This window comes from Rhineura floridana, chromosome 1 (genome assembly GCF_030035675.1).
Source record: "Rhineura floridana isolate rRhiFlo1 chromosome 1, rRhiFlo1.hap2, whole genome shotgun sequence".
Taxonomy (NCBI): Eukaryota; Metazoa; Chordata; class Lepidosauria; order Squamata; family Rhineuridae; genus Rhineura; species Rhineura floridana.
In genome coordinates, this window is record NC_084480.1 from 48,051,779 (window position 1) to 48,079,726 (window position 27,948).

The 27,948-nt window shown below is 42.4% G+C and overlaps 1 protein-coding gene and 1 pseudogene across 13 annotated transcripts in view; one reads left to right on the plus strand and one right to left on the minus strand.

Moving 5' to 3' along the window:
- The first annotated feature begins 1,631 nt into the window (after positions 1-1,631).
- ANKRD31 (ankyrin repeat domain 31) overlaps positions 1,632-27,948 on the plus strand; it is a 143,645-nt gene continuing 117,328 nt past the window's right edge. For 3 of the 13 annotated variants that reach the window (XM_061620660.1, XM_061620679.1, XM_061620778.1), the window contains exons 1-2: positions 1,635-2,075; positions 25,371-25,447. In XM_061620660.1, the coding sequence (XP_061476644.1) occupies positions 1,972-2,075; positions 25,371-25,447 (181 nt within the window). In that variant the 5' untranslated portion in view covers positions 1,635-1,971. Of the gene's footprint in view, positions 2,076-25,368; positions 25,448-27,948 lie in introns of those variants that run through there. The other 10 variants (XM_061620689.1, XM_061620719.1, XM_061620698.1 and 7 more) reach the window with 8 other exon arrangements.
- On the minus strand, positions 6,310-6,428 carry LOC133375900 (5S ribosomal RNA; annotated as a pseudogene).

Genomic DNA, 27,948 nt, shown 5'->3' on the forward strand with positions numbered 1-27,948 from the left:
TAGTGACATGCCATATCCTGAAAAAAATGTGTCTGTCTAATAATGATAACATGCATGCAATGTCCATATAATATGATATAGAAGTTGGTCTATCTCATTCTGTGTAGCACAACAAATTGTATTTATTTATATTTATTAGATTTATATCATGTCCTTCCCATTAGGAGCCCAGGGGGCTTGTATGATCAAGCTAAGTACTGAGTTTTGCATCTGGTATCTCAATTCACAATTTTGATTCAATTTGAAGGGTTCACACATTCTCCAGCAGAAGCTGGTTCACTGCAATGCATCACTTCTGTTTGAAACTGATTTCCAGAAATGTTTGAAATATTAACATTTTGCCAACATTTTGGTTTTGAGACTTTTTGTTTTGGCAGGGTTTGACACTTTGATAGCTGTCTGATACACAGAAAATTAGCAGGTGATTTCCATAATTAATTTTAATGCCAGCAAAGGCTTCTTCTAAATTTCTGACTATTGAGTGCTCTAGGCAGCCTAAACACATGGAGATGATTATGGGTATGGAAGTGGCTTAGTTTTAACAACAATTATTTCTTTTATTTTAAATATAGCTGGAACAGATGTAGGAGGAAGAGAGTACTCAGTTCACCTGAAGGAGAGGAGTTACTTTTTGATTACAAATAAGGCTAAAATCTGCAATCTATATATACTAGTCAAGTCCTTGTGTGGTTACCAAACAAGGACTTCTCTGCAAGATGATATATATATTCTTTTTATATTGAATAAAATAAAATATTTTTCAAATAAAATAAATACCGATTGTTCTTGGTTAAATGGGTTATGGTTCCAGTTTGGAAAAAGGGTGGGGTATAAATAAAGATAATGATAATGATAATAATAAACTCCACATTCTACTTGAAACCCAAATATTTTGTTACTAATCCAGATTCCACCAATAAAATATGATGTAACCTCCTCCTGGGCTTCTTTTTTACTATTTTCCTGCTGTCCTTTCCAAGTGTTCCTGTGGTAAACCAATGGTGTGAATCAGCTACCACGAATACAAGTTGTAGACTGGATTTCTCCTGCAGCTCATCATCCATAAAGAGAGGATTTGTGCTTGCTGTTTCACATAATTAGTTTTCCATATAAGTTTAAAGTTGTAAAAAAGAATAGTTGCAGGGCTCCTGTGTTTTTATAAGCTGTTTTTATAAACAAGGGGGATGGGGGAAGGCATTGTTTGTTTAGCGACAGTCATGTAGCTGTTAAAGGAATAGAAGCTATGTTCTAAAACTGCGTCAACACTTTTGTGTGCAAGGAAGAGAAAAGGTTCGCACAGATTGAAAGGATCATTAAAACTAACTAAACGAGAATTTATCCTGTGAAACTAAAAACACATCGTTGGCCTACGTACAATGGAGTTAGATCAGCCAGTGCCCCTGAACCTGCTGTGATTTACTCCCTCAGAAACATACATGCCTATTAATACTATTTACTCCCAGGTAGATTGCATGGCAGAAACCCAAGTTATGCAACTTGCTTTGATTCAGAGATCTTGATAAGTGAATGTTTTCTCTGTCGGCCAGCATCTTCCTCGGGCTCTGCCCAGCTAGTTGGTAACACTCGATCATCACTTATTTATTTATATTTTCTTTATTTTTTTTTCGAGGCCGCCGCCTTTCATATTTACCTCTTCCGAGACTTTTCCTCGCGCCATGTCTTATAAAGTGGCCTAAACAACAGCAACGCTTTAAATAACTAAATAAATATTTTGACTACTCTTACATTTGATAACACCTCTCGCGATACACGCTTCCTGCCTCGGCCAATAATTGCACGGAGGACTACGACCCCCAAAATGCACTGGGCTTCTCCTCAGAGATTGTCGAGGCTCGGAAGGATTGTCTGAGGAGCATGGTTTCGGGGTTCGTGTTTCGTAGCGAGGAGGAATTCCCTTCGTGAAAGCGAAGAGAAAATCCCTTAGAAGGAGTGTGAGGGGTGAAAGTAGCCATGGAAGAGGGAAGCGCCATCTCTGATGCCGACAGCGATGAGACGATAGTTGAGGGGTCCGTGGCGGAGAGCGATTTAGAAGAAGAGGAGCACCGTGGACAGAGGTGACCAACACACACGCACACAGTACTCTCTCCTCACTTTACAACTACTTGCGCAAACACTTCACAGAGGTATCATCCATTACACTGTAGGGTCGACTGCATATGTTTCTACTGAGAAGTAAGCCCCACTGAGTTTAAAGAGACTTACTCTCAGAAAAGTGTTTGTGTAGTACTGCTGCCCGAAAGTGTTTTGGTCCTGTAATAAAAACCGCCATTGACCAAAATATACATTCTTCTCCTGTTCTGCATCCACATGCGTAGTAAAGTCCCTATGTGTGGCTCCCCACCCCCAAGCCGGTAAAAATGCCAGATTTGTGCCTACTGTTTCTCAGATGCACCACAGACAGAAAAGTCAGTTTATGCTCCCAAACATAAACCACCAACAGAATTTAAATGTGCTTTTTATGACCCACATTTGGACAGTCTTCAGCCAACTCTTTCAGATACTTTAATTAGGGTTCACTCTAGTTGCTTAGGAGTGGGCTATGCCCCCATGTTGAGTTAACTAATAAAAAGACTGAAAAGAGTTTGTGAGGTAATGTAAGGGTGCAGTGGTGTCAACAGTCTGTGCAATTCAATTCCACCACACACTTCCATAATTCACAAATATGTCATGTGAATAAGGCTTCTGCATTAAGCTCATGATTCTATATCGCAATGGCAAAATCTCAAAAGAGTTTTTTGCCTGCTTTTGGTAAGGTCTGAACCTAACCAGCTTCTCTCCCTTGTCTTTTCCTCATCGCAGGCAAGCTTACCACAGCTCCTTAAACCCTTTCCACCAGCTGAACCAAAGGCTTTACTCTTGGAGGACTGTAGCCAGCATATTCTTCCTTTTAAAAACTAATTAATTTAATAAATAATTTGAGTCTGTAGAGCTGAAGGAACAGGAAAATAGTTTAATGCACACTCCATCCCACATGCTCCAAGGGAAATCTCACACCCACTGTATTCCTAGTGTAAAAGTAGAACAGTGTACAAGCCTAGCATAATGATTGAGTAAGTAGTTTCAATTATATCTGATGCTTCTTTGGGGCAGATAGGGAGAGTATAAAGATAGGAAGCAACATTGAGAATAAAATACATTTCTTGGAAGTGCATCCTTAAATCTGGTCTGAAGGCACAAGAGGCTACTGTGACGTCCTTCCCTGGTTCTCCCTATCAGGTTCCCACCTGCTTGTGGCTACTGCCTTTCACTAGGCACCACCAGGGATACCACCAGTCCGGACCGTCCTTTATATGGTTTCTCACTCCGCTCTAGCACAGATCTCACTAGATCCCCCTGCTAGGCAGCACCACCAGTCACATCCTATAACCAATATTCCCAGAGACTTTGCCTGAGTCTCTCTCTAGCTGGTTACTTTTGTGACTGTGTGCTTATGCTGTTCCCAACCCCCTTGTATCTTTATAGATAACGCATACAACTCTGGGTACTTGAATTGTTATTATTCCTCCCTTCACCGCTGCCACCATTAGATACTGTTTCTGTTCAGCCTTGGTAATTACCTTGTCCTCCCTTCTGGTATGTATATCCCCCAGCCAAGGATCAGGCCTTTGGTAAACCAAATAAGTATTTATTAAATATCAGAAATAACAAGATTGGTTTTAGAATGTTTCACAAGCGTATGATTTCATCTATTCCTGTTTTGTACTTGACTTATTATTAATCAGAACTCCAACTCCCTCTTTCTCCACACTCCTGACCTCCACCCTCAAACACCTCTTTCTCCACACTCCCAACATCCACCCAGATTCAACTGTCATTCTTCCATTTATACTCCCAGCCATTCAAACGCTCAGCCAATCATCCAGCATTCTACTGCTCATGTACTCCCCCCTCCTCTTTAACTCCACTTACCATATGTCTTCTATATAAACAGCACTTACCATATTTACACTATAAGCAGGAACATCACAGCTACCATCTTGCTGAAGCTAAGCAGGTCTGGGCTTCATCAATGCCTGGATGGGAGACTGTGTGGGAACCACATGTATGCTGCCTTGGGTTCTATGATGAAAGAAAGGTGGGGTGTAAATGTAATATATAAATATTTTGCTCCAGATGCATGGGCAAAAAAACACTTCCTTCCAGATATTCCTTGACAATTCTATGCCTTCGTTTATGGATATTATTGTTCCCTGAGAAATACAGTTATTGTTAAAGGCAGCATGCATTACCTCAGATAGGGCCAGTCAACATAGTGCTGTCCAGATGTTGTTTGAGAGTACAGCTTCCATTAGTCTCAGTCAAAACATCTGCAGGACACCAGATTGGGAAAGTCTGGTGCAATAGAACATCCTCAGAGTCAGCTAAACATGCCTCTTTCCTAAGTATGTTTGTGAACCTCTCCTGCAATGGTGGTAGTAGAGGGTAGCCCAGGGTGGCAGAGCCCCAGGTCTTTTGTGCTGGGATCTGGGCCACCTGTCCCTTTTAAAAACTTTGCTTACAGGGCAGCTAGGCACAATACAAGGCACAATGCTGGTGAGACATTAGTCATCTGCCACCCTTACTTACTGAGAGGCATCTAGACATATAAATTAGCATATGCAGATTTCTCTCCTAAGCCTGTTTCCCAAGTCTTTTTAAATACCTACCAACATTGCCATTCTGCACCTCTGAAGTAGGCCAGAGATCAACAAAAATCCTGGCTTCCTCATGCGTTGTGGGAACATGTAAATATAGCTGGCACCTGAGGTCAGGTCAAAGATGCTTGCTGGGTTGGAATCAATTGACTTGGGACTTTGTAGGACCACCGAGATTCTTTTCATGGTGTTTGTATAAATAGGTGCCAGAATCCTGCAGTCATGAGTTGTATTTTCTGGCAGCAGTCCATTTAATAAATAAGTGTGTGATATGAAAGGTCAGTGAAATCCCATTTTTGTGTGTATGTATATATATTTCCACATAGTAGACTTAGCTAGTGGGAATGTCAGCTTAAAATAAAAATAAAAAGTTTAGGCATAGTTTTTAGCTGAAGCTCAGTGTAGGATTCAGTTATAGGTTATAAAGGGCAGCATATATACTGAGTGTAAGGGTAGGCAAGTTACAAGCCTGAGATTTCAGTTTGAAAACACTTAAAAGCTGTCAAGAATAGCTAACTTTGAGTTAAAGTTGGTCAAGCTAAAATGGTTTAGCTAGAGGGAATTCTGGGAGCTTGTTGATCCCTGGGACACTCTGCTGGAGAAGTCCAAGGCTTCAGTGCCAGACAGGCAATTTGTAAATGTCAAGAAAATGCAACTGAACCTTATCTGTTATCTCTTATCTGCTTCCTGAGATCAAAATCAGGGAGAGTGGGTATTGCAGATCAGGACCCCTGGATGGGACTGACTTGCCCCCCTTATCTTCGAAGGAGGTGATCATGGAAGGGGTGCCTGGGATGGCTAATTGGCCCCCTCCCTGTTGCCAGCTAAATCCCATAAAAATGAAGGGTGATCCTTCAGTTACTTGTTCCTGTTCCCTAATTCCAATTACATCAACCTCCCTGATGATGCTGTTTGGGAACCAGGCGTTACTGAAGTAAGTGACCTAGTTAGGTTAGGCAGAGGTTTGTTGTTTTCTTTTGTCTGTTTGAATCTCTCACTATTGTTATGCCAGTGTATCTCTTGTTAGCAATTAGCTTTTAAGGAAACAGATGCTGCTCTCTTTTTGTGTGTACCTTTCTTTTCTTTTAAATAAACTATCCTTTTATTAATGGGGTGTATTGCTTGGGGCTAATGACTCTCAATTCAGTCCTTGATCGTTGAACCCTACTGACTACTGTTGGTTAATGTGGGTTAATGCTCTAGAGCAGAAGGAGTAACAATAGGTCTGCTCCAGGATCTCAGTTAGCACTCTGTGGTCCCCTTCCTCAGAGTAGGGAGCTAAAAAGAGGGGTGGTGGCAGTTCTACCGCAAAATTAATCCTGGAAGAGGGAGAGTTTGCCTGGGAAGCAGTGGCCCAAGGGAATTGGGACTGTTCTCAGAAGCAAATAATCTCCTTGGGGTGCTGAGGTCAAGAGACCCCAGGGAGAAAATCTTTGACAAAAGCTAGTTACATTTTATTTAAAAACCTAGAATGTTAGCTTTCAGTTCAGTTTTAGAAATAATTAAAAACTAGAGTATAACTTACAACTCAAAACTTCTGTTATATGCCTTCAGATCAATTATGACTTATGGCAACCCTATGGATATTTTGGATATATTCATAGGGTTTTCAGGTGAGAGGTATTCAGAAGTGGTTTACCATTGCCTTCCTCGAAGCCTAAGGCACCCGGTATTCCCAGGCCATCTCCCATCCAATTACTAATCAGGCCTGACCCTGCTTAGCTTCTGAGATCAGACAAGATCGGGCGTGTTCAAGGTAGTATGGCCGTAATGTCAAGAATAGCTAACTTTGGTCAAGCTGAAATGGATCAACCAGAGAGAATTCTGGGAGCCTGTGGTTCCCTACAACTCTCTACTGGGGGAGACCCGAAACTCAATGTCACAGTCAATTTGCAACGTTGCAAGGAGATGCATCTGATCCTTAGCTGTTATCCCTTATTGGCTTCCTGGGATTAAAAGTCAGGAAGAGGGGGTGTTGTAGATCAGGACCCCTGGATGATGCTGTCTAGCTCCCTTATCTTCAAAGACTTCAAAGGAGTAGATCCTGGCAGGGGCAAAATATGGCCATTTGCTTTCCCCCCTCCTTGTTGACCGATAAACCCCATAAAAATGAAGGATGCTCCTTCAGACGTAGTTCCCCTATTTCCATCTACCTCGACTCGCTGAAGTGGGACAGAGAAGCCCTTTGGGAACCAGGCAACTCTGCAGTAAGTATAGGATCTGAGCTTAGATAGACTTTTGTTGTATTCCTTTGTCTATATTGAACCTCTCCCCTTTGTTATGCCAATGTACCTCGTGTAACCCGTCTGAGGGTGATTAGCTTTGGGGAAACAAACCGCTGCTCTCTTTTGTATATATCATCTTATTTACTTTTAAATAAACTATCTTTTTATAAGTGGTGTGTATTGGCTTGGAACTAAAGATTCTAAATCTAGTCCTTGATCGCTGAACGCTACTAGTTACCTTTATTAATGAGGGTTAATCCCATCAGTATTCACAAAGGCCTCTGAGATCCCTTCTGTCAGAGATAGAAACCCGGAAGAAGGGTGGTGGCAGTACTACCGTTAGTAATTGCTCCTGAAGGAGGGAGAGCTTTTGCCTGAGAAGCAGAGACCCAGGAGAGTTGGGACTGTTCTCGGAAGCAAAGGACCACCCTTGGGGAACTAAGGACAAGGGATCCCAGGGGGACAATTCTTTGACAGTAGTAGAGGGTAACTTACACTTAAAAAAAAAAACTCAATTCAACCTCAGTGTGGGCTTGGTTTAATGCTATTCAGTGCAGCATATAAACTTAAGGATAGGCCTCAGTCCAAGTTAAAGCTCAGCTTCTGGTTTGTTTTCAAAATAAGTGAAAATATAGTTCAGTTTTAAAACTTGCATATGGAGTTGCATCTTTGCATTCCCAGAGGCACTTCAGTTGCTCATATCCTCACCATAATTGGCATCCCATGTGACAGTTCCTCCGCTCATGGAGAATGAGGGTCTTGGGGAATGAGGGTGTTACTCAGAGGAAAAGAGAATAATATATTAGAAAGATCCCATTCCTCAGAGGATGATACACCTCTGATCACTGATAGGGAATTTAATCACACCTCTGATCACTGATAGGCAATTTGATCACTAGGGTGACATAAATAGTTGGGCTTGTGATGGGTGTGCACACCACATGATGATTTGCCTGCCTGGTATGAAGGTTGTGGATGTCATGTATTTTCTATAGCCTAGTAGATAAGTTTCGGATAAATCATCTCTAAGGAATGGGGGTGAAAATGTTTATGATTGTCTGAATGAGAGATGGGTAGAACAAGGCAATGAAAATGCAGCAGCACATGGTAGCAATTCAAAGAGACCAAAGCAAATGCCAAAGATATTTAGAGAGAGAGATACCATGTGCAGGTGTTCGTATGCTAAAGGTAGAAGCCTCTGAACAAAGATGAGTGAGCTGCAGTGCTTTGCTTTAAAGGAGACCATAACTGGCCATACTGCTGATGGGAGCACAGGGATGGCAACATGTGACACCACTCTTAAAACATCTGCACTGGCTGCCTATACACTGCTGAGCCAGGTTCAAGGTCCTTGTATTAATTTACAAAGCCCTGAACAACTTGGGTCATCTTGGGGACCACCTGAACCCTTATATCCCAGCTCAGTCACTAAGATCATCTGCAGGAGCAGCTTTGGTTGTCTCCCAAGTTGGCAAGGCTCACTTAACATTGACACAAGCCTTCAGCGGCATTGACCCAATTCTCTAGAATGCTCTGCCAACATTTAGCAGGCCTAAACGCCTGCTGAAAACCTTTCCGTTCCGCTAAGCTTATACAGGCAATTAAGAAGATGTCTTTTTGCAATAGTTAACCTCTGTTTTTACTGTATTTTTAAATGGTTTTTATTGTACTTTTAAAAAACTTGTTGTAAACCACTTGGATGGATTTAAAGGAAATAGTGGTATACAAATTATACAGCCACAAGATTATACAATAGCCAGCATGGATTTTTCACATTGGGCCATGCCATTCTGCTGCTTCCCATAAGCTAATTAAAAAAAATCTTACAAAATGTATAGTCCTGAACTCAGAAACGCTTGCTTAACAATCCTTTAAGTTTTCATGGCGATACACCAAACACTCAGAGAAGCTAGACTTTAAAGTCTGAATCTTGAGTAAAAAAAATCCAGATTTTTTTCTGTCACTGGTCTTATTATTTGTTGAAATTAATTAAAAATCAGCCATGTTAACAGAATACCTGTACTCCTATTACCAACCTTGCCCCATACTCTGACCTTCATGTTCTGCACTTTAAAAGTAAAAAAAAAAAGCATTACTGATTTTTAATTAATTTAAGAAAGTTTTCACTAGAATCTATGATAGCATAGGCATGCCGAGTAAGAACCAACTGTCAGTGTTCTAAAAGCCAGTTTGGCTTGACTAATCAGGAGGCCACACCCATACCAGACATATATTCCACAGTCATGGCTTCCCCCAGAGAATCCTGGAAAGTGTAGTTTGTGAAGGTTTCTGAGAGTTGTTAGGAATTCCTATTCCTCTGACAGAGCTCCAGTGGCCAGAGTGGTTTAATAGTCAGCCCCTCTTCCCAAAGAATTCTGGGGATTATAGAACTCAACAGGACTTACTTCTGAATAGATATTGTTAGGATTGTGCTGTTGGTAAGGCTTGACTAGGGATTCTCTGCATCAGCAGTGGGTTTAAGGGGGCTGAGCTGAGCACATGGAACCACTATTATTGCTTTTATGGATGTAAGGGAGTGAGGGCAGAGGTAAATGAAATGCAAATAAAAAAGAAAAACAAAAGACAGTGATGATTCCCTAAATGCAATACCATACCAACCACAACAAGTTTCCTATGAGTAAGGCAGAAAACTCAGCATCCCACAACCAGTCAGGGTTCCTAACCAAAAAACAAAACTAAAAAAACCTGGCAGCCAATCAGCCAAGGTCACAGAAATCCCCATGCAGCACAACCTGACCTGGAGGCCGCAGTTAGTGCAGAATGCTATAGCACAATGGCTGACATGAGTGCTAAAGGACAGGAGTGGTTGGCATCCAAAGACAGCAGGAGAAAAAAGGAGGGGAAACCCCAAGATGCTGAAGGAATGGATTTGTTGAATGGAAAATCCAAATCGATTTTATTAAAAAGGAAGAAGCCCAATGCGTTTTGGCCACTCAAGACGTGGCCTTCATCAGGGGCTATAAGTAAAACCATACAATACATCTTTTAGTGGCATAATTTAGTGACATGAGTGACACCCTGTCAGCACATAACATCTCTGCTTTGAAATCTGCACTGGTTGTCAATTTGCTATCAGGCCGAGTTCAAGGTGTACTTTCCATGTTACGGGTGCCACATAGTACTTGTTCTGCTCTTATATGAAATCGATCCTTTAGTGTGGCAGCACCTACACTTTGGAACTCTGTGCCTATTGACATTAGGCAGGTGCCTTCATTGTACTCTTTTTGACACCTGCTAAAAACATTTTTTGTTTAGGCAAGCCTACTCAGGCATGTAAAAACTGTTATGCATTTTATCTGTTTTTAACTCATTGTTGGTATTATTGTTTTGAATGTTTTTAAATACCTGTTTTTAACTTTTTGCCAATAAGTTTATTGTTTTAATTCATTTTGTAAACTTCTTTGAGGTTTTTTACAATAAAGTGGTATATAAATGTTGTAAGTAAAATACATAAATAAATTTCATTGTCTCTATGGCCCTTGGGTCCCTTTCCTCTTTAAAGAACAAAAGAATCTGCCTTATACCGACTCAGGCCATTTGGTACTATCTAGCTCAGTATTTATGACATGGCATGAAGAGCATTGGCTTTTCAGGATTCCAGGCAATAGTCTTTTCCAGAGATTGGATTTTGGACCTTTGCATGCAAAGTATGTGCTCTACCACTGAGCTACAGCCCTTCCCCTGTTTAAAAATTATCTTTTTAAATAGCTCTTTTCAGTTCACTAATGAATGCACAACATGCCTAGGGCAGATCCACACTATTCATTTAAAGCGCATTCAACACCCATTTGAAGGACATGAATCCCACCACAGAATCATGGGAATTGTAATTTGTTAAGGGTGGTGGAAACGATAACTGTGAGGGGGAAGCTACACTTGCCAGGATTCCTTATGGGAAGTCACGTGCTTTAAATGCTAATTGGATGTGCTTTAAATGTATTATGTGGATCTGCATTACTTCATAAACTTTGCCTGAATATAAATTATTTTAATTATTTTTTTTAAATGGAAATCAGCTACAAAGTTTACTTGGTGAGCATGGACTACTCACCATCTCTCAACCTAACCTGTCCCTCAGGGTGAAAACAATGGAGGGGGACCATGACCACCCCAAGTAAGAAGAGCACACTTAAAATGTAGAGGAAATGATAATGTACAACCCTAGTGTGCAATCAGATACATGCTGAGACATAGTATGAAGAAATATTTATATAAGCATGCATGTCAAAGATGTTTATTATTTACACAACCTATAAAGGTATTTATAGTGCAATCCTGTGCATGTACTCAGAAGCAAGTCCCAATGTATTCAAACAGGGAAGCGTGCACAGGACTGCAACCTTAAATAATAAGGAACTTCACTCACCAAACCCAAAATTCAGAATCATGTCACTTTAAGCTGTGTTGCAACCAGGGCTGTGGAGTCGGTACACCAAACCTTCAACACCGACTCGTTTATTTTTCTACTGTCCGACTCTGACTCCGACTCCACCCAAAATTGCTTCCGACTCCACAGCCCTGGAAAGCGCTGTAAATGTGTTTTTAAATTGGAAGCTCTCGTAGGAGCATTTTTATCGCTGCCTCAATATGCGCTGATCTTGGCATCACAGCATTTGTCTTCATCTGGGTCCTGTGTCATACACTGACACACAAAATGTTTTCCATTTTGAGTTATGGTGAAATGCTCAACTACAGCTGACTTCATGGGAAGGTTCTTTGACATTTTGAATTTATATTTTAAAAAATTTGTCAGTCAAAATTTATTTTGAAGCTGGAGTCGGTACATTTCTACTGACTCTGACTCTGACTCCACCCAAAATTGCTTCTGACTCCACGACTCCGACTCCACAGCCCTGTTTTCAACTGTTTTATAGTTGTTTTATGGTTATTGGATTTTAAATTGATTTATTTCTTGGTGTAAGCTGCCTTGGTTTCCGACCCTACGTCACAGGGTTGTTGGAAAGATTCCATGTACACACACACTGGAGATGTAAAAATACATACACCCTATATAATAGTTTATTGTCAAAACCAGTTGGTCATTGCAGAACATTTTTTTTAAAAAAAAAAATCTGTTAGTTTCTTACCGAATAAAAGCAGTTATGTTTGGATTAAGGGTGGGTGATAAATTGTAATTCTAATAATAATTCTAAGTAAGCCCTGCCTAGTTGCTTAAAAAAATATTGGAGGGGGAAGAAAGATTTACAATACAATCCTTTGCCATGTTCACTCAAAAGTGCCATTGATTTACAGCTCAATCCTAACCATGTCTCAAAAGCAAGTCCTACTGAATTAAGTGGGGTTTACTTCCAGGTGTGTGGGCTTAGCATTGCAGCTTTACTCCCGGAAAAGTGGGTAATGGATTAAAATTTCATATTGGGAAGGTTTTCAAAACAGGCTATGAATTATACAAATAAACTACCCTCTTCAACAGCCCAGTAAAATTTAAACTTGTTTGACTTCTTATAATTAGAAAAGTATAACATATTATACACTCACTCAACTTCTGATGTGCAGACAAAAAGGAAAAGGAAACTGTTTTCAATATTTGCAATGGGTTCTAGCTCTTGCCTGGAGGTCATCAAATCTCTTGTCAATCACAACCCTGACTTCACTTATTGGCTAAAAACCAATAATGGGAACAGCTGCAGCACTAGCGGGACTGAAGAAGACCTGCCCTGGGAGTGAGTCTCAGAGTATCTGGATGCTTGCTGCTTGCCCCTCTGGGTTGCTGTCTTTTGAGACAGCTGATGTCCCTGGTATAGAAAGTGCCCTTGTGGTAAAGGTGCGATAGAGACGTTAGCGCATGTTTTACTCCATTGTGAATATTATAAGGAATCTAGAAGCCAACTAATTAAACCTTTAATTACCCACTTACCTGGAAGAAGTGAACCTGTCTATGTTGAGTACCTTCTTGCGGACCATTCACCTCACATAACTGAATTTGTAGCTAAGTTTTGTGCTGCAGCTATTAACATCAGGAAACTATTAACTTCAGAAAACTAATATATTAGCACCCATGTATTGTGTTTTATAATTTTATTTTGTATACTGGTATATTTTTGTATACTTCTACTCTTGGTCATCGACCGTAATAAAAATTGACTGACTGACTGATGTCCCTGGTAAGTGCTGCAAGGACTGGGACCCTCTGCCTGATCCTGGCTCCAGAGAGAGGCTGCAGTTAATCTTGCAGCCTCTTGCATCAGCTCCTGGCTGGGTCAGGGGGCATAAAAGCTTGGCTGCCCTTGGGGATCTCCTTAGGGAGTCCCAAGGGCGAGGGCGCTACCCTCTTCTATTTATTTTTTTCTTTTTTCCTAGCCAATATGGAGGAGATTGGTAGTGGGGAGCGCGTATGGCTCATGTGCAGTTCCTGAGCAGGGTGAGAGCCTGTGCAGTGAACTGAATGACAGGAGAAAGTTGCCAGATGCCTTCAGAGTGAGAGCCTGTAACTGGCAGAAGGCTGGCCCTCCCTGGGTGTGAGACAGAGGGGGAATAGATGTGCCCTGTGTGAAAAATATTGAGTGTGTCTCACTGGTCTCAATTCTCCCAGAGGCCTACTGGGATAATTGGCTCAGATAGGTTTTGTTGGTGGGCTCTTGTTGGGTCCATATCTGGTGTTTAGGAGGAGTCTTAGTAGGGAGGGTCATGTGTGATGCCACGTTAATTTCAGTGATCACGGGAAGAGGGAAGTATAGCTATGGGAGGTGAATTACCATAGAAGACGAGGGCAAGGCTATCTACGCCTTGTTCCTCCCTCCCACTCCTCTCATGGATGGGTTCCTCATTGCGCATCTGCTGTGCCCATTGGCTTGTGTGTGTTGTTTAACGCCAACAACGCTTGTGTGTTGTTTAATGCCAACAACGCTTGTGTGTGTTGTTTAACGCCAACAACACTTGTGTGTGCTGTTGTTTAACACCGTGTGGTGGTGAGGGTGGCAAAGAAGGCCCGCTTCTCTGCCTCCGTCGCATCCTCAAGTAACTGTCCGGTGGAGTTTTTCTGTATTGTCAGGGGTCTGTTGACAGCTCCAGGAAATGAAGTCTTAGATTCTTCGGAGGCCCACTGTGAATTGCTTGCAAGGCACTTTGAGGGTAAAGTTGCTCACTTCCGTAGCAGTCCTGATGCCCCCTCCACATCTACTGTAGTCCCCAGTGAGGTGTCCAGTGAGGTGTCAGTTGATGCGGCCTGCTGACGTAAATGTGATGCTGCTGCCAGGAACGTGTCCTCTCGACCCTTGCCCTTCTTGGCTTATTAAAGCTTGCCGAGGGGGTTTGACCAAGTGGATCCAATGCATCATTGCAGGATGGAGTGGTTCCAGCCACCCTGAAAGAGGTGGTGATCTGACCACTCCTGAAAAAGCCCACCCTGGACCCATTGGACTGGTCAATTGCCGACTGGTTGCAAATACCCCCTTTTTAGGGAAGGTGATTGAGAGGGTTGTGGTGCAGCAATTGCAAGTACTGTTGGATGAAACAGATTCTCTTGACTCATTCCAGTCTGGGTCTATTTCAGTCTCTGAATAAAACTCTGTAGGAAGGACACAGAAGGGTGTACTAGAGGAGAGTCTAGAGGGTCAGATCTCTCCAGAATGCTCAAGAGATATTAAAAAAAACTCCATAATAGGAGCTCAGCTATAATGTATTCTGCAGATGAGGAAAGGTACCTCCAAGACCGACAGGATGCTAGCATGGTTAATGAGCAGAGTGAAGGAAGGTATTGGAGTCCAGAGGGTTTCTTTCAAAAAGTGTTGCCCAAATGAGAAGAATAAAAAGGAACACACAAGAAATGCAAGCAGACAGGAAGGCAGAGGTGGGGAACCTTTTTCAGCCTGAGGGCCACACTCCCTTCTAGGCAACATTCCAAGGTCCACATTCCAGTAAAGGCAGGGCCAGAGACAAAAGCAGATGCAACAACCAATGTAAACCTTTGTACAGTAGGCACACATTCCTCTCTATCCATCCAGATAAGCAGGAGGCATTGTCAGAATTCAAGGACATATTCTAGCCAGGCAAAAACACTTTGGGTATGGAATAGAACCAGTGAAGGGTGTGCCTTGGGAAAAGTTTTGAGAACCAGACAAGAGTCCTGGAGGGCCACACTTGATTTCCTCGTCTGAAGTTCCCTGCCCCTGCAATAATGGATACAAAAAAAGAATTCAAGGAACACATTGGTAAAAACATGAAGACCAATGTCCCCAAAATTATTTAAATTTATCAATAGCAGCAGGAAACGATCTGGGGAGATAGTTGGACCTTTGAATGCCAAGGGAGTCAAAGGTGTGCTAGAGGAAGGGGAGAAATTGCAGAGAAACTAAATGAATTATTTGTATCTGTCTTCACTGCAGAAAGTTTAGGGCAGATCTCCATGCCTGAACTAACTTCCTTAGGATACGAGTCTGAGACAAATAGTAGTGACCAGATGTATACTCCTGTCGGGGCATTCCAGGATGCTATCCTATTACTTTTTTTGCAGGCGGTCCCTTCATGGCTCCCGCCAGTCCACCACCCCCGCCACCACAGAGAAGGAGAAGGCAGGAGAGGAGACCGCTCTGGGCTGAATAATAGAGCATATGCTGCGGCAACAGCCTCCCCAAGCAGAGCCAGACTGCAGAGGAGGAACAGAAAGAAGAAGCACTGCACTGTGGGGCAACAGACAGGCTGCAGGCTGGGATTGGTGAAAGATTTACCTAATTCTAACTGTGGGAGGGGGGTCAGAATTAAGCTGATATTGGCCCACCCCAACCTGCAGCCTCTCTTGTCCCGTGGTGTGGTGAATCATAGAACAGTAGAATTGGAAGTCTATAAGGCCATCAAGTCCAACCCCATGTTTGATGCAGGAATGCAACTTAAAGCATACTCGGCAGTTAGCTGTCCAGCTATCTCTTGAATGCCTCCAGTGATTGAGAGCCCACCACCTCCCTAGGTTATTGGTTCCATTGTCATACTGCTCTAACAGTTAAGATGTTTTTCCTGACGTTCAGTCAAAATCTAGCTTCATCTAACTTGAGTCCATTATTCCATGTCCTGCACTCTGGAATGATTGAGAAGAGATCTTAGTCTTTCCCTACGCGACAACCTTTCAAGTACTTGAAGAATGCTATCATATCTCCCCTCAGTCTTTTCTTCTCAAAGCTGAACATGCCCAGTTCTTTCAGTCTCTCCTCATAGGGCTTTGTTTCAAGTCCTCTGATCATCCTTGTTGCCCTCCTCTGAACCTGTTCCAGTTTGTCTGCATCCTTCTTAAATTGTGATATCCAGAACTGGACACAGTACTCAAGATGAGGCCCAACCAGTGCTGAATAGAGGGGAAATAGTACTTCATGTTATTTGGAAACTATACTTCTGTTAATGCAACCTAAAATAGCATTTGCCTTTTTTGCAGCCACATCACACTGTTGGCTCATATTTAGTTTGTGATCAACCACAACTCCAAGATCCTTCTTGCATGTAGTATTGCTGAGTCAAGTATCCCGCATCTTATAACTGTGCACTTGGTTTCTTTTTCCTAGGTGTAGAACTTATCTTTGTTAAATTATTCTTTCTTTTGTATTCATCCCAATGCTCCAGCATATCAAGATCACTGTGAATTTTGTTTCTGTCGTCCAACGTATTAGCTATCCATCTCAATTTTGCATCATCTGAAAATTTGATAAGTATTCCCTGCACCACCACATCCAAGTCATTAATAAAAATGTAGAAGAGCACTGGGGGACCGAGCCCTGCAGTGACCCATTCATTACTTCCCCCAGTGCTCGGTCCTGGGCCCAGGGCTCTTCAACATTTTTATAAATGATTAACATTAATCATGGATGGGTTCCTCGTTGCTCATCTGCTGTGCCCGCTGGCCTGTGTGTGTTGTAGTTTAACAACAGATCGGTACACAATAAGACCACTCTCATCCATGATTTGATTGTGGATTAAGGTGCTGATTTGGTGTGCATTACTGAGATCTGGGTGGGTGAGCTGGGAGCAGTTGATCTGACCCAGCTTTGCCCATCTGGATACTCGGTGCAACACCAGCACAGGCTGCAGGGACGAGGAGGAGGAGTTGCTGTGGTCTACAGAACTTCCAGTTCTGTCACCAGGAAACCACTCTGTCTTGGAGGTGGCTGTGAGGGCCTGTACCTGGTGTTTTTTATTTATTTATTTATTAAATTTATTAGTCGCCCATCTGTTGGGCAGTGGAGACAGTAAACTAGGGTTGCTGCTGGTGTACTGTCCACCCTGCTGCCCGGCAGCTTCTCTGACTGAGCTTGCGGAGGCCGTCTCGGCTGTAGTGTTGGAGGAGCCCAGAACGATAGTGCTGGGTGATTTCAATGTCCATGCTAAGGCTGCCTCTAGTGTTCTGGCTCAGGACTTCATGGCCTACATGACAACCAAGGGGGTGTCTCAAGTTGTCAATGGCCCAACACATAGGGCAGGGCACACCCTCAACTTGGTTTTTGCTCCAGATGGAGGAAGGGGTGGTCTGGGGATGGGGGGGTGGATGTCACCCCATTGTCATGGTCAGATCACTTCTTGGTGAAGTTTAGAATTATTGCTCTGATCCTTCCCTGCCCTTCTTGGCTTATTAAAGCTTGCTGAGGGTGTTTGACCAGGTGGATCCAGGGTGTGGTCAATGCATCATTGCGGGAGGGAGTGGTTCCAGCCGCCTTGAAAGAGACAGTGATCCGATCACTCCTGAAAAATCCCACCCTGGACGCATTGGTTTGTGACAACGTCCGACCGGTTGCAAATACCCCCTTTTTAGGGTAGGTGATTGAGAGGGTTGTGGCGCAGCAGTTGCAGGTACTCTTGGATGAAACAGATTATCCTGACCCATCCCAGTCTGGGTTCAGGCCTGGTTATGGGACTGAATCGGCCTTGGTCACCCTGATGGATGACCTTTATCAGGAGAAGGACAGGGGGAGTGCGACCCTGTTACTCTTACTTGATCTCTCAGCGGCTTTTGATACCATTGTCCATGGTATCCTTCTGGGCCGACTTGGTAGGATGGGTATTGGAGGCACTGTTTTACAGTGGTTCCGATCCTATCTCCAGGGTCGCTCTCAGAGAATAGCATTGCATGACTGTCTTTTGGCCCCCTGGTAGTTGTGCTGTGTGCTGTCTCTGGGTACCATCTTGTCCCCCATGCTGTTTAACATCTATATGAAGCCCTTGGGAGCAGTCATCAGGAGATTTGGGGTGAGTTGTCAGCAGTATGCTGACGATACCCAGATCTATTTCTCTATAACATCTGAATTGGGAGAGGCCATGGAAGCCCTGGACTGCTGCCCGGACTCATAGGTGGGCTGAATGAGGGCCAATAAACTGAGCCTGAATCCTAGCAAGATGGAGGCGCTGTGGGTTGGTGGTTGCTGAGTTCAGATAATTGGTCAGTTGCCTTCTTTTGATGGGGTCGTACTCCCACTGAAAGAGCAGGTGTGTAGTCTGGGGGTGCTCCTGGATCCATCTTTGTCTCTAGAGGTCCAGGTAACCTCAGTGGCTAGGAGTGCCTTTTATCAGCTTCGGCAGGTAAGGCAGTTGTGGCCGTTTCTGGACCGGGATAGCCTGACTGCTGTTGTCCACGCACTGGTAACCTCCAGGCTGCATTACTGTAATACAGTCTATGTGGGGCTGCCCTTGAGGTTGGTCCGGAAGCTGCATCTGGTGCAAAATGCGGCAGTGAGACTGCTCACTGGGGCAGGGTATCTCCAACATGTCACCCGGCTGCTGAAAGAATTGTGCTGGCTGCCCATTTGCTACTGGGCCAAGTTCAAGGTCCTAGTTTTAGTGTACAAAGCCCTATACAGGTTGGGACCAGGATACCTGAAAGACCGTCTTACCCCTTATATACCCAGTCGATCACTGTGCTCTGCAGGTGAGGGCCTCCTGCAGATACCATCTTATCAGGAGGTTCGTTCTGCACAATATAGGAAGCAGACCTTTAGTGTGGTGGCACCTACCCTGTGGAATTCCCTCCCTTTGAATATTAGGCAGGCGTCATCTCTGCTATCTTTTCGATGCTTTTTGAAGACTTTCCAGTTTCAACAAGCTTTTTAAGTTGAGACCTATCCCATTCTGCGTCTGTGTTGGAATTGCTTTTTAATATGTTTTTTTAAAACAATATGTTTTTTAACCCTTTTTAAAAGATGTTTTAAAAACCTTTTTAAAAAATGTTTTTAAGGTTTTGTTTTGGAGTATTTTAGGGTCTGTTTTTATGATGTTTTGATGAGTTTTTAGCGCTTCTGCTGGGAGGAAGGGCGGGATATAAATCAAATGAATGAATGAATGATTTTTATTAATGTTTCCTCTTTCTATTCCTTTTCCTCCTCTGTGATCTGGCTCTGCTGGGAAGGCCATTGCCAAGGCATCAGCTCTGTCATTTGGCCCCAGGGAGGAGGGCTCTTCTCCTGCTCCCTTCTTCTCTCTGGTGGCAGGTGGGTGGTGGATCAGCGGCTGTAGGTCCCATCACTAGAATCCCTTGCATGCTGATTGGCTTCCACCGTCTGTTGTTGTGGGGAGTTGAGAGAGAGAGAAGTCTATGGAAAGGCAAGGAGGGTGAACAGCCATGCCCAGGTATTTACTTTCTAATTCTTTAGCCTGAGGTTCCCAAAGTGTGGGCCTTACCTCTTTGGTCCCATGGCTTGGGCTTATTTTTTTTTAAAAACTGCTGGAGGTTGGGGGTTAGCTGGGAGGGTGGGGAGTAATATCACTGTAAGCTCAGGCTGCCAGCCAGCAGGGAGCTATTGGGGAGACTGGGGCTTGCATTTTTAAAAAAAGGTGTTGAGGGAAGGATGGAGTAGTGGGTGGAGTAGTGCAGGTTTAGGATGCTGTTGTCTGCCAGTGAGATGGAGCTGGTGGCAGGTGCATCCTTACCCCAGGGAGGATCTTTTCTGAAGGGAGGGTTGCTCAAGTAGTGTGTGTGTAAGAGAGAGAGAGAAAGAGGCTGTGGGGGGCTTGGCTGTGTGGGCGTTACTGCGAGGTGGTATGGCATGATTCATGAAGGGACCATTCATTTCTAAATTTGCCACTGCACTACTGGTGGTGACAAGAGATGAGGTTCTAAATTTTACTGACAAATTAAAAATGAAAAAGTCACTGGATCCAGATGGCATCCACACAAGATTTCTCAGAGAACTCAGATGTAAAATTGGTGACACTTTCTAACAAAAATATGTAACTTTGTCCCTAAAATATTGGAAATTACAGACCAGTTAGTTTAACCTCTGTTCTGGGAAAACTGATGGAAAGCATTATTTAAGATAGAATTACAAAGTCTCACTGAAGCAGAACTTTGGCAGATGCAATCAATATGAGGCACATTGTCAGGTAGACAAATAATAGAGAATTCATGTGGGAATTAATTACTCTCTAATGGCTGCATTCCTAAAACAATTTAGATAGTAAGCCCGATCAGACACAGTGGGGCCTTCTGAGTAAACATTCATAAAATTGCACTCTAAGGCTTCTACTGTAGCTCAAGCACACTCACTCTTCTGGAATGAGCGGTCATTATGGATTGCATGCTTGGAAATGTCATTGACTTGAGAGTTGTAGCATTATCTTTCCCCCCGCCCCTTCCAATTAATATGTGGCCAGGAGACAAGAGATTTACTACTTTTCATCCCCTGCTTCCTGCTCACGTTCCCAGTCTTCTAAGATACAATGCGAAATGGGGCCAGGCAGGTCTCCAGGTCATAATTTCAAACACAAGAGCTTTCTTCAAGCTGAGATTCTTAAGATTCAGACTAGGAATGGTGATAGCTTTAATATATCAGTGAAAACCAATTAACAACCACACTTTAAATCATCTTTTGTTCATGCACAAGATGCAATAGGGTAGAGCATTTTTATTGTTTGGAAGTGCATTTTATAGATATAGTAGAGATCCAGCCCAGTCTTAGTAACTGTGAGACAGCTCCAGGTTATTTTTTTTTACAAGTAGTACACATTTGCATGGTGAGAACAGTTACATAAATATGCATTGAATATCACATTTTGCTTACCCAGAAGGTGTACCAAAAGTACTGAAGGATGTTTGATTATGTTAAGTAACTAATTGAGTAATGTAATTCACTACATTATCCATTTTGCTAAATGAGTTTTAAAGAAAGGAACAGGTTACTTCATGCAAGTATGGAAGAAATGAATACATTTGGTGCTTTGCATGAAAAGATACATGAAATATTTCGTTTATGTACATCTTGCAAATCATGGAATTATGAAGGCTAGTAGTGATTGTTATCCATTCTAGTTCTGGTATTGCATCTATGTATCTCCTTTCATTAGATAACTCTTGGAAACCTCAAACATTGCAGACAGTGTACAAGTAGACCTTCATTTTTATGTAAAAATTGGGTCATCATTCCATTTAAAAGTGGCATTATCTGCTATTGTAATCTTGAGCTATACTTAGTTTATTATTTTAAATCCTGATCCAGCAGAACTTAATTCTGGCCATATTCTGCTGTTAGGACAAATATTTATTTATTTATTTATTTCATTTTTAAACCGCCCATAGCGAATAGCTCTCTGGGCGGTGAACAAAACAAGATTAAAATACAATATTACAATAAAATTACAATAAAATCAGCAACAAGTTAAACGGAAAAAAAATTAAATGAAACACATTGAACATTAAAATGCCTGGGAGTATAGCCAGGTCTTAACCTGGCGCCTAAAAGAAAGTACCGAAGGCGCCAGGCGTATCTCCACAGGTAGGCTGTTCCACAGTTCGGGGGCCACTACAGAAAAGGCCCTAGATCTAATAACAATCCTCCGGGCATCCTGATGAGTTGGTACCCGGAGGAGGGCCTTGGATATTGAACGAAGTGAACGGGTAGGTTCATAGCGGGAGAGGCGTTCCACAAGGTATTGTGGTCCCACACCATGTAAGGCTTTATAGGTCAAAACCAGCACCTTGAATCTGGCTCGGAAACAAATAGGCAGCCAGTGCAGGCGGGCCAGGACAGGTGTTATATGCGCAGACCAGCGGGTCCTCGTTAACAACCTGGCTGCCGCATTTTGCACTAGCTGAAGTTTCCGAACGGTCTTCAAGGGCAGCCCTACGTAGAGCGCATTACAGTAGTCCAGTCTAGAGGTTACCAGAGCGTGAACAACTGAGGCGAGATCGTCACTGTCCAGATAGGGGCATAAATACAACATATTTATGTGCTGAACTCCATGTATTCATGGATAATGATTAAAATATTTTATAGAATCATAAAATAGTAGAGTTAGAAGAGGTCTATAAGGCCAGCAAGCCCAAGCCCCTGCTCACTATAGGAATCCAATCTAAAAGCACACCTGAAAGGTAGCTCCAGCTGCCTCTTGAATGCCTTCAATGTTGGAGAGCCCATGGTTGCACTGTTGTACTGCTCTAAAAATTAAGAAGTGTTTCCTGATGTTCATCTTCCTGTAACTTGAGCCCAATATTCCATGTCCTGCACTCTGGGATGATCAAGTGTATGTGTGTGTGTGTTATGTGCCTTCAAGTCGATTACAACTTATGGCAACCCTATGAATCAGCAACCTCCAGTAGCATCTGTTATAAACCACACTGTTCAGATCTTGTAAGTTCAGGTCTGTGGCTTCCTTTATGGAATCAATCCATCTCTTGTTTGGTCTTCATCTTTTTCTACTCCCTTCTGTTTTTCCCAGCATTCTTGTCTTTTCTAGTGAATCCTGTCTTCTCATTATGTGTCCAAAGTATGATAACCTCTGTTTCATCATTTTAACTTCTAGTGATAGTTCTGGTTTAGTTTGTTCAGTTTGTTCTAACACCCAATTATTTGTCTTTTTCACAGTCCATGGTATACGCAAAGCTTTCCTCCAACACCACATTTCAAATGAGCTGGATTTTTCCATGTCTTGCACTCTGGGATGATCGAGTGTGACAACCTTTTAAGTACTTGAAAAATGTTATCATATCTCCCCTTAGTCTTCTCTTCTCAAGGCTAAACATGCCCAGTTCTTTCAGTCTCTCCTCATAGGACTTTGTTTCCAGTCCCTGATCATCCTTGTTACCCTTCTGTGCTAAATTACTTATAATTTACTTTCATAAACTAATCTGCATCAACCCAAGGCAAATGTGCCCGAGGATGGTGACTTCCACATTCTGTGTGCAGAAGCCAAATAGATAGGTGGATGAATCTTACTTTATCACTGGCAACATCTTTCACTGCACTTCAGGGCAGCAGGCTACCTTAGGGAGGGCAGGGCAGGTTGCGTGCAACACACAGCTCTTTCCTCTAATACCTTGCTGCTGCTCACTAGGTGCTCGTTAACTGCTTTATCTGGCATTTGTTCACTGCCCACTCAAAACAAATGCTGCAAAGCAGCATCACCAGCATATGAACAGAGCAATACAAATACAATGCCTTCTGGAGTACTTGCTCACTTATTCAGGGGCCTTTCCCATCAGTGCTGTCGGCAAAACATTGAGAGACAGCCCACTAATTCAGTCCAAAAACAAGCAATCATTGCTACTGGCAAAATGTTGGCTCAATAGGATGGGAATGGTGGTGGTGATGATGGGGACTCGGGTGAATGGCCGTGGGGCTACCCAAAGTCACAGCATCTCCTGCCTGAGGTGGTTACCTTACTCTACCTAATGGTAGGGCTAGTTTTTATCCAATGCATAAAAACTTCAGCTCTGATCCTTGTAGGGGGGAATGAAAACCTCTTTTCCAGTTGACAAAAGGCAAACTAGAGAAATAAATCTAAATAAAAAGCAAGATTTGAGAGATACTAATGTATATTGAATCAGAGAAATTCCTTTTAAATAAGAGAGCTAGCATATCTGGTTCTAAACTGGGCCTGGTTTTTCACAATAATAATAGGTGTGGGGGGGAAATGAACAGGGATGATTTAATACAATACGTTCTCGAAAGACTTAAATTTTCAATTCTCATCTGTTCATACATTTAAACATGTGAGCAAATATTTGCTGGGTTACCTCTGCAAGAAATTGCATCAAAATGAATGGAGGTACTTATAATCAATGTAATTAAAATGTAATCGGAAAATTGTGACATTAATCCAATGATTATAACTTTAATCCAAAAATGTAATCATCTAGTTTTGCAATTCTTCATGTCACATAACTCATCAACTGTGTTGATGGGGCTCTTGGAATTTTGTCCATTTTTCCATTCTTCCTATGATGATATTATTTTATCTTAATTACAGGGATTATAGGGAACATGTCACACAATGTTGCAGCATGAAGTGTTCCTGTTTACTGTTCTAGTCAGTCAATCGGTCATTCCCTCTTCCAGGATCCTTCATTCCCCCTTCTCTGCACACCCTTTCTTTCCATTTCCCCCTTCCAACCATGTGTTAGCATTTGATAGTCAACTTATTTTTTTATACCTCTGCAGACCTTGGAATTTCCTCTGTGTCTTCCTTTTATGGGTAGGTGGTGCTGTTTTAGTTACAAAAATAATGAAAATAGAAGGGCTGATTAAGGCTATGCACATCATTTATTTATTTGATTAATAGAAATTGAGTACTGCTTAGTCACAAAAACCTCTAAGAGTTTTACATAAAATATAAAATAAATATTAAAATTATTGCTAAAAATTAGAAGTTAAAAACAAGTTGACCTAAGAAATTCAAAATATACATTATAAAATAATATTACATATTAAAATGCATGTCAACTTTACATAGCTAGGTAGGAAGCAAAGTGAGCATAATAACATGCATAATTTTTTTTGGTGTGTGTGTGTAAATGTGTGTGTGTGCGTATGTAATTATATATACTTAATTGGCCTAAATAGTAAATTTTGAGGCTGGCCTGAAAAATGGTAACTTTCACTGGCACTTCCACAGGAAAATGGCAAAATACAAATTCCTTGTTGGAAATTATGTCAAATGGTTTATGACAAATGTGATATATGAACATCTGAAGCTGCCATACTGAGTCACATTGATTCATCTAGTCTGATATTGTCTAGCAACAGCTCTTTGGAGTATCAAGTAAAGGTCTTTCCCACCAGCTATGTTAACTACATACCCCAGGTCCTTTTTCCATTACCTGTTACTTAATCCTTTCAGCTGGACATACTGGAGATTGAACCTGGGATTTTCTGCGTGTGAAGTTTGCACTTTGCTGCTGAACTATGACCCTTTCCTAAATACTACTTTTTAATGGCAGTTTTCTGTTTTCAGTTTTTCTGAAGTTTGGGCTCCACACAAACAATGGGTGTGCATGTGAAGTTATTCATCCCTAGCCTAAGCAGCCTGTGTTCCCATGCTGGCTGCACAGGAGGGGGCACAGTCAGCATGAAAATGCAGACTTGCTAGCCTCTTAGGCTACTACTAATTTCTGTGCGGTATGGTGGGCGAAAATTGGCAAAAGCTGGGGATCCCCTTGTGTGAGTGGGTGTACCTTCTACTTCTGCTTGGAGCTCTTTGGATCCAAGACATAATTTGTGATGGCCCTTGCAATTGAAGTCAAGACTAATACGTGTTTGTTTTTTAGGTTATCTCTACTTTGTAAGAATATAACATTGGCAACAGAAAATGGCATCGCTGCAGAAATAGGTAACATAAGTGAAGGTAAGAAATTAAACCAGAACTATCACTAGAACTGAAGTACATTAACATGTCTGTTGCACTATGGCGACCCTATGAATCAGCGACCTCCAAGAGCATCTGTTATAACCCCCACTGGTCAGATCTTGTAAGTTCAGGTCTGTGGCTTCCTTTATGGAATCAATCCATCTCTTGTTTGGTCTTCCTCTTTTTCTACTCCATTCTGTTTTTCTCAGCATTCTTGTCTTTTCTAGTGAATCATGTCTTCTCATTATGTGTCCAGAGTATGATAACTCAGTTTCATCATTTTAACTTCTAGTGATAGTTCTGGTTTAATTTGTTCTAACACCCAATTATTTGTCTTTTTCGCAGTCCATGGTATCTGCAAAGCTCTCCTCCAACACTACATTTCAAATTAGTTGATTTTTCTCTTACCCACTTTTTTCACTGTCCAGCTTTGACATCCATACAATTTAAAAAAAACAACAGGCCTTTTGCAGTTAGGAAAGTGATGTGGAAATGCATTGAAATGTCTGGGATGAGCAAATGATTAACAGGAAGATGTATAAATACCCCACAAACAAATCAGAATAAAGACTGGATATAGTCTAATCCATAGGTCTTCAGCTATTGGGTTGGGAACCACAGGTGGATCGTGAGGCCACATCAGGTGAGTCGTGGCAAAGCTTTTATCACTGATATCGGCAAGGCTGGCCCCCTTTCCAGTGAATGCACAGGGTCAAGGGTTATTGCTTTCTCCTTTCTTCTGTATCTACATGGAGTCCTTGAATGTCAAACATTAGTTCATCATTCTAAGCTCACAGGGTATCAACAATAGTTATCAGTGCAGGCAGAAGATAGAGGAGACCCCACTCCAGAATTCTTGAGTCTTGGGAGGTACCAGAAATTTTCTATTTGGGAGTCAGACTTCAAACAGCAGAACGGTCTTTATAATATATGCTATTTATTCATAACTTGCACACTACAGCTAATAAAATGCATTCTAAGTGGCGTTAGCCATCATTGCAGAAACAGAAAAATAGAAATATGAGTTTTCTCTTGTCCATTTTTTCCACTGTCCAACTTTCACATCCATACATAGAGACTGGGAATACTGTGGTCTGAATGATCCAATTATCCAATGTATGCTTGCAATTTGATCTCTGGTACCTCTTCCCTTTCTAAATCCAGCTTGGACATCTGGCATTTCTTGCTCCATATGTGGTAAGATATTATATTATGCATAATTTCAGCAATGAACATTACCAAAGTCTTGCATTTCCAGAATATTCAGAATAGGCAAGTGAAGCTATTATTATTTATTTATTTTATTTTATTCGATTTTTATACCGCCCAAAGCCTGAGGCTCTCAGGGTGGTGTACAGCATAAAGTGAATACAAGGCAAAAATACAATAAAATGACAATAAAACACTAAAAACATACATTTAAGTATTTAATGGCCTGGTATATATTAACAACAATAAAATATGTTAAAATGCCTGGGAAAATAAAAAGGTTTTAACCTGGCGCCGAAAGGATCGAAGTGTAGGCGCCAGGCGCACCTCGTCGGGAAGACTATTGCATAGTTCGGGGGCCACCACTGAAAAGGCCCTAGATCTTGTTACAACCCTCCGAGCCACTTTGTGAGTCGGAGCTCGGAGGAGGGCCTTTGATGTTGAACATAGTGATCAGGTAGGTTCATATCGAGAGAGGCGTTCCGCCAGGTATTGTGGTCCCGCACCGTGTAAGGCTTTATAAGTCAAAACTAGCACTTTGAATTTAGCCGGGAAACAAATAGGTAGCCAGTGTAAACGCGCCAGAACAAGTGTTATATGTGCGGACCGTCTGGTCCTTGTCAACAGTCTGGCTGCTGCGTTTTGCACTAGCTGTAGTTTCCGGACTGTTTTCAAAGGCAGCCCCACGTAGATCGCATTGCAGTAGTCCAATCTAGAGGTTACCAGAGCATGCACAACTGAGGCGAGGTCGTCACTGTCCAGATAGGGACGTAGCTGGGCTACCAACCGAAGGTGGTAGAACGCATTCCGTGCCACCGAGGCTACCTGAGCCTCAAGAGACAGGAATGGATCGAAAAGAACCCCCAAGCTACGAACCTGTTCCTTCAAGGGGAGTGTAACCCCATCCAGAACAGGTTGGACATCCACCGTCTGGGCCGAGAAGGCACCCACCAACAGCGTCTTGTCTTGTCAGGATTGAGCTTCAGTTTATTAGCTCTCATCCAATCCATTATCGCGGCCAGGCAACGGTTCAGCACATTAACAGCCTCACCTGATGAAGATGAAAAGGAGAAATAGAGTTGCATGTCATCAGCATACTGGTGACAACGCACTCCAAAACTCCTAATGACTGCACCCAGCGGCTTCATGTAGATGTTAAAAAGCATGGGGGACAGAACCGATCCCTGCGAGACTCCACAATGGAGAGTCCAGGGTATCGAGCAGTGCTCCCCAAGCCCTACCTTCTGGAGACGATCCACCAAGTAGGAGCGGAGCCACTTCCAAGCGGT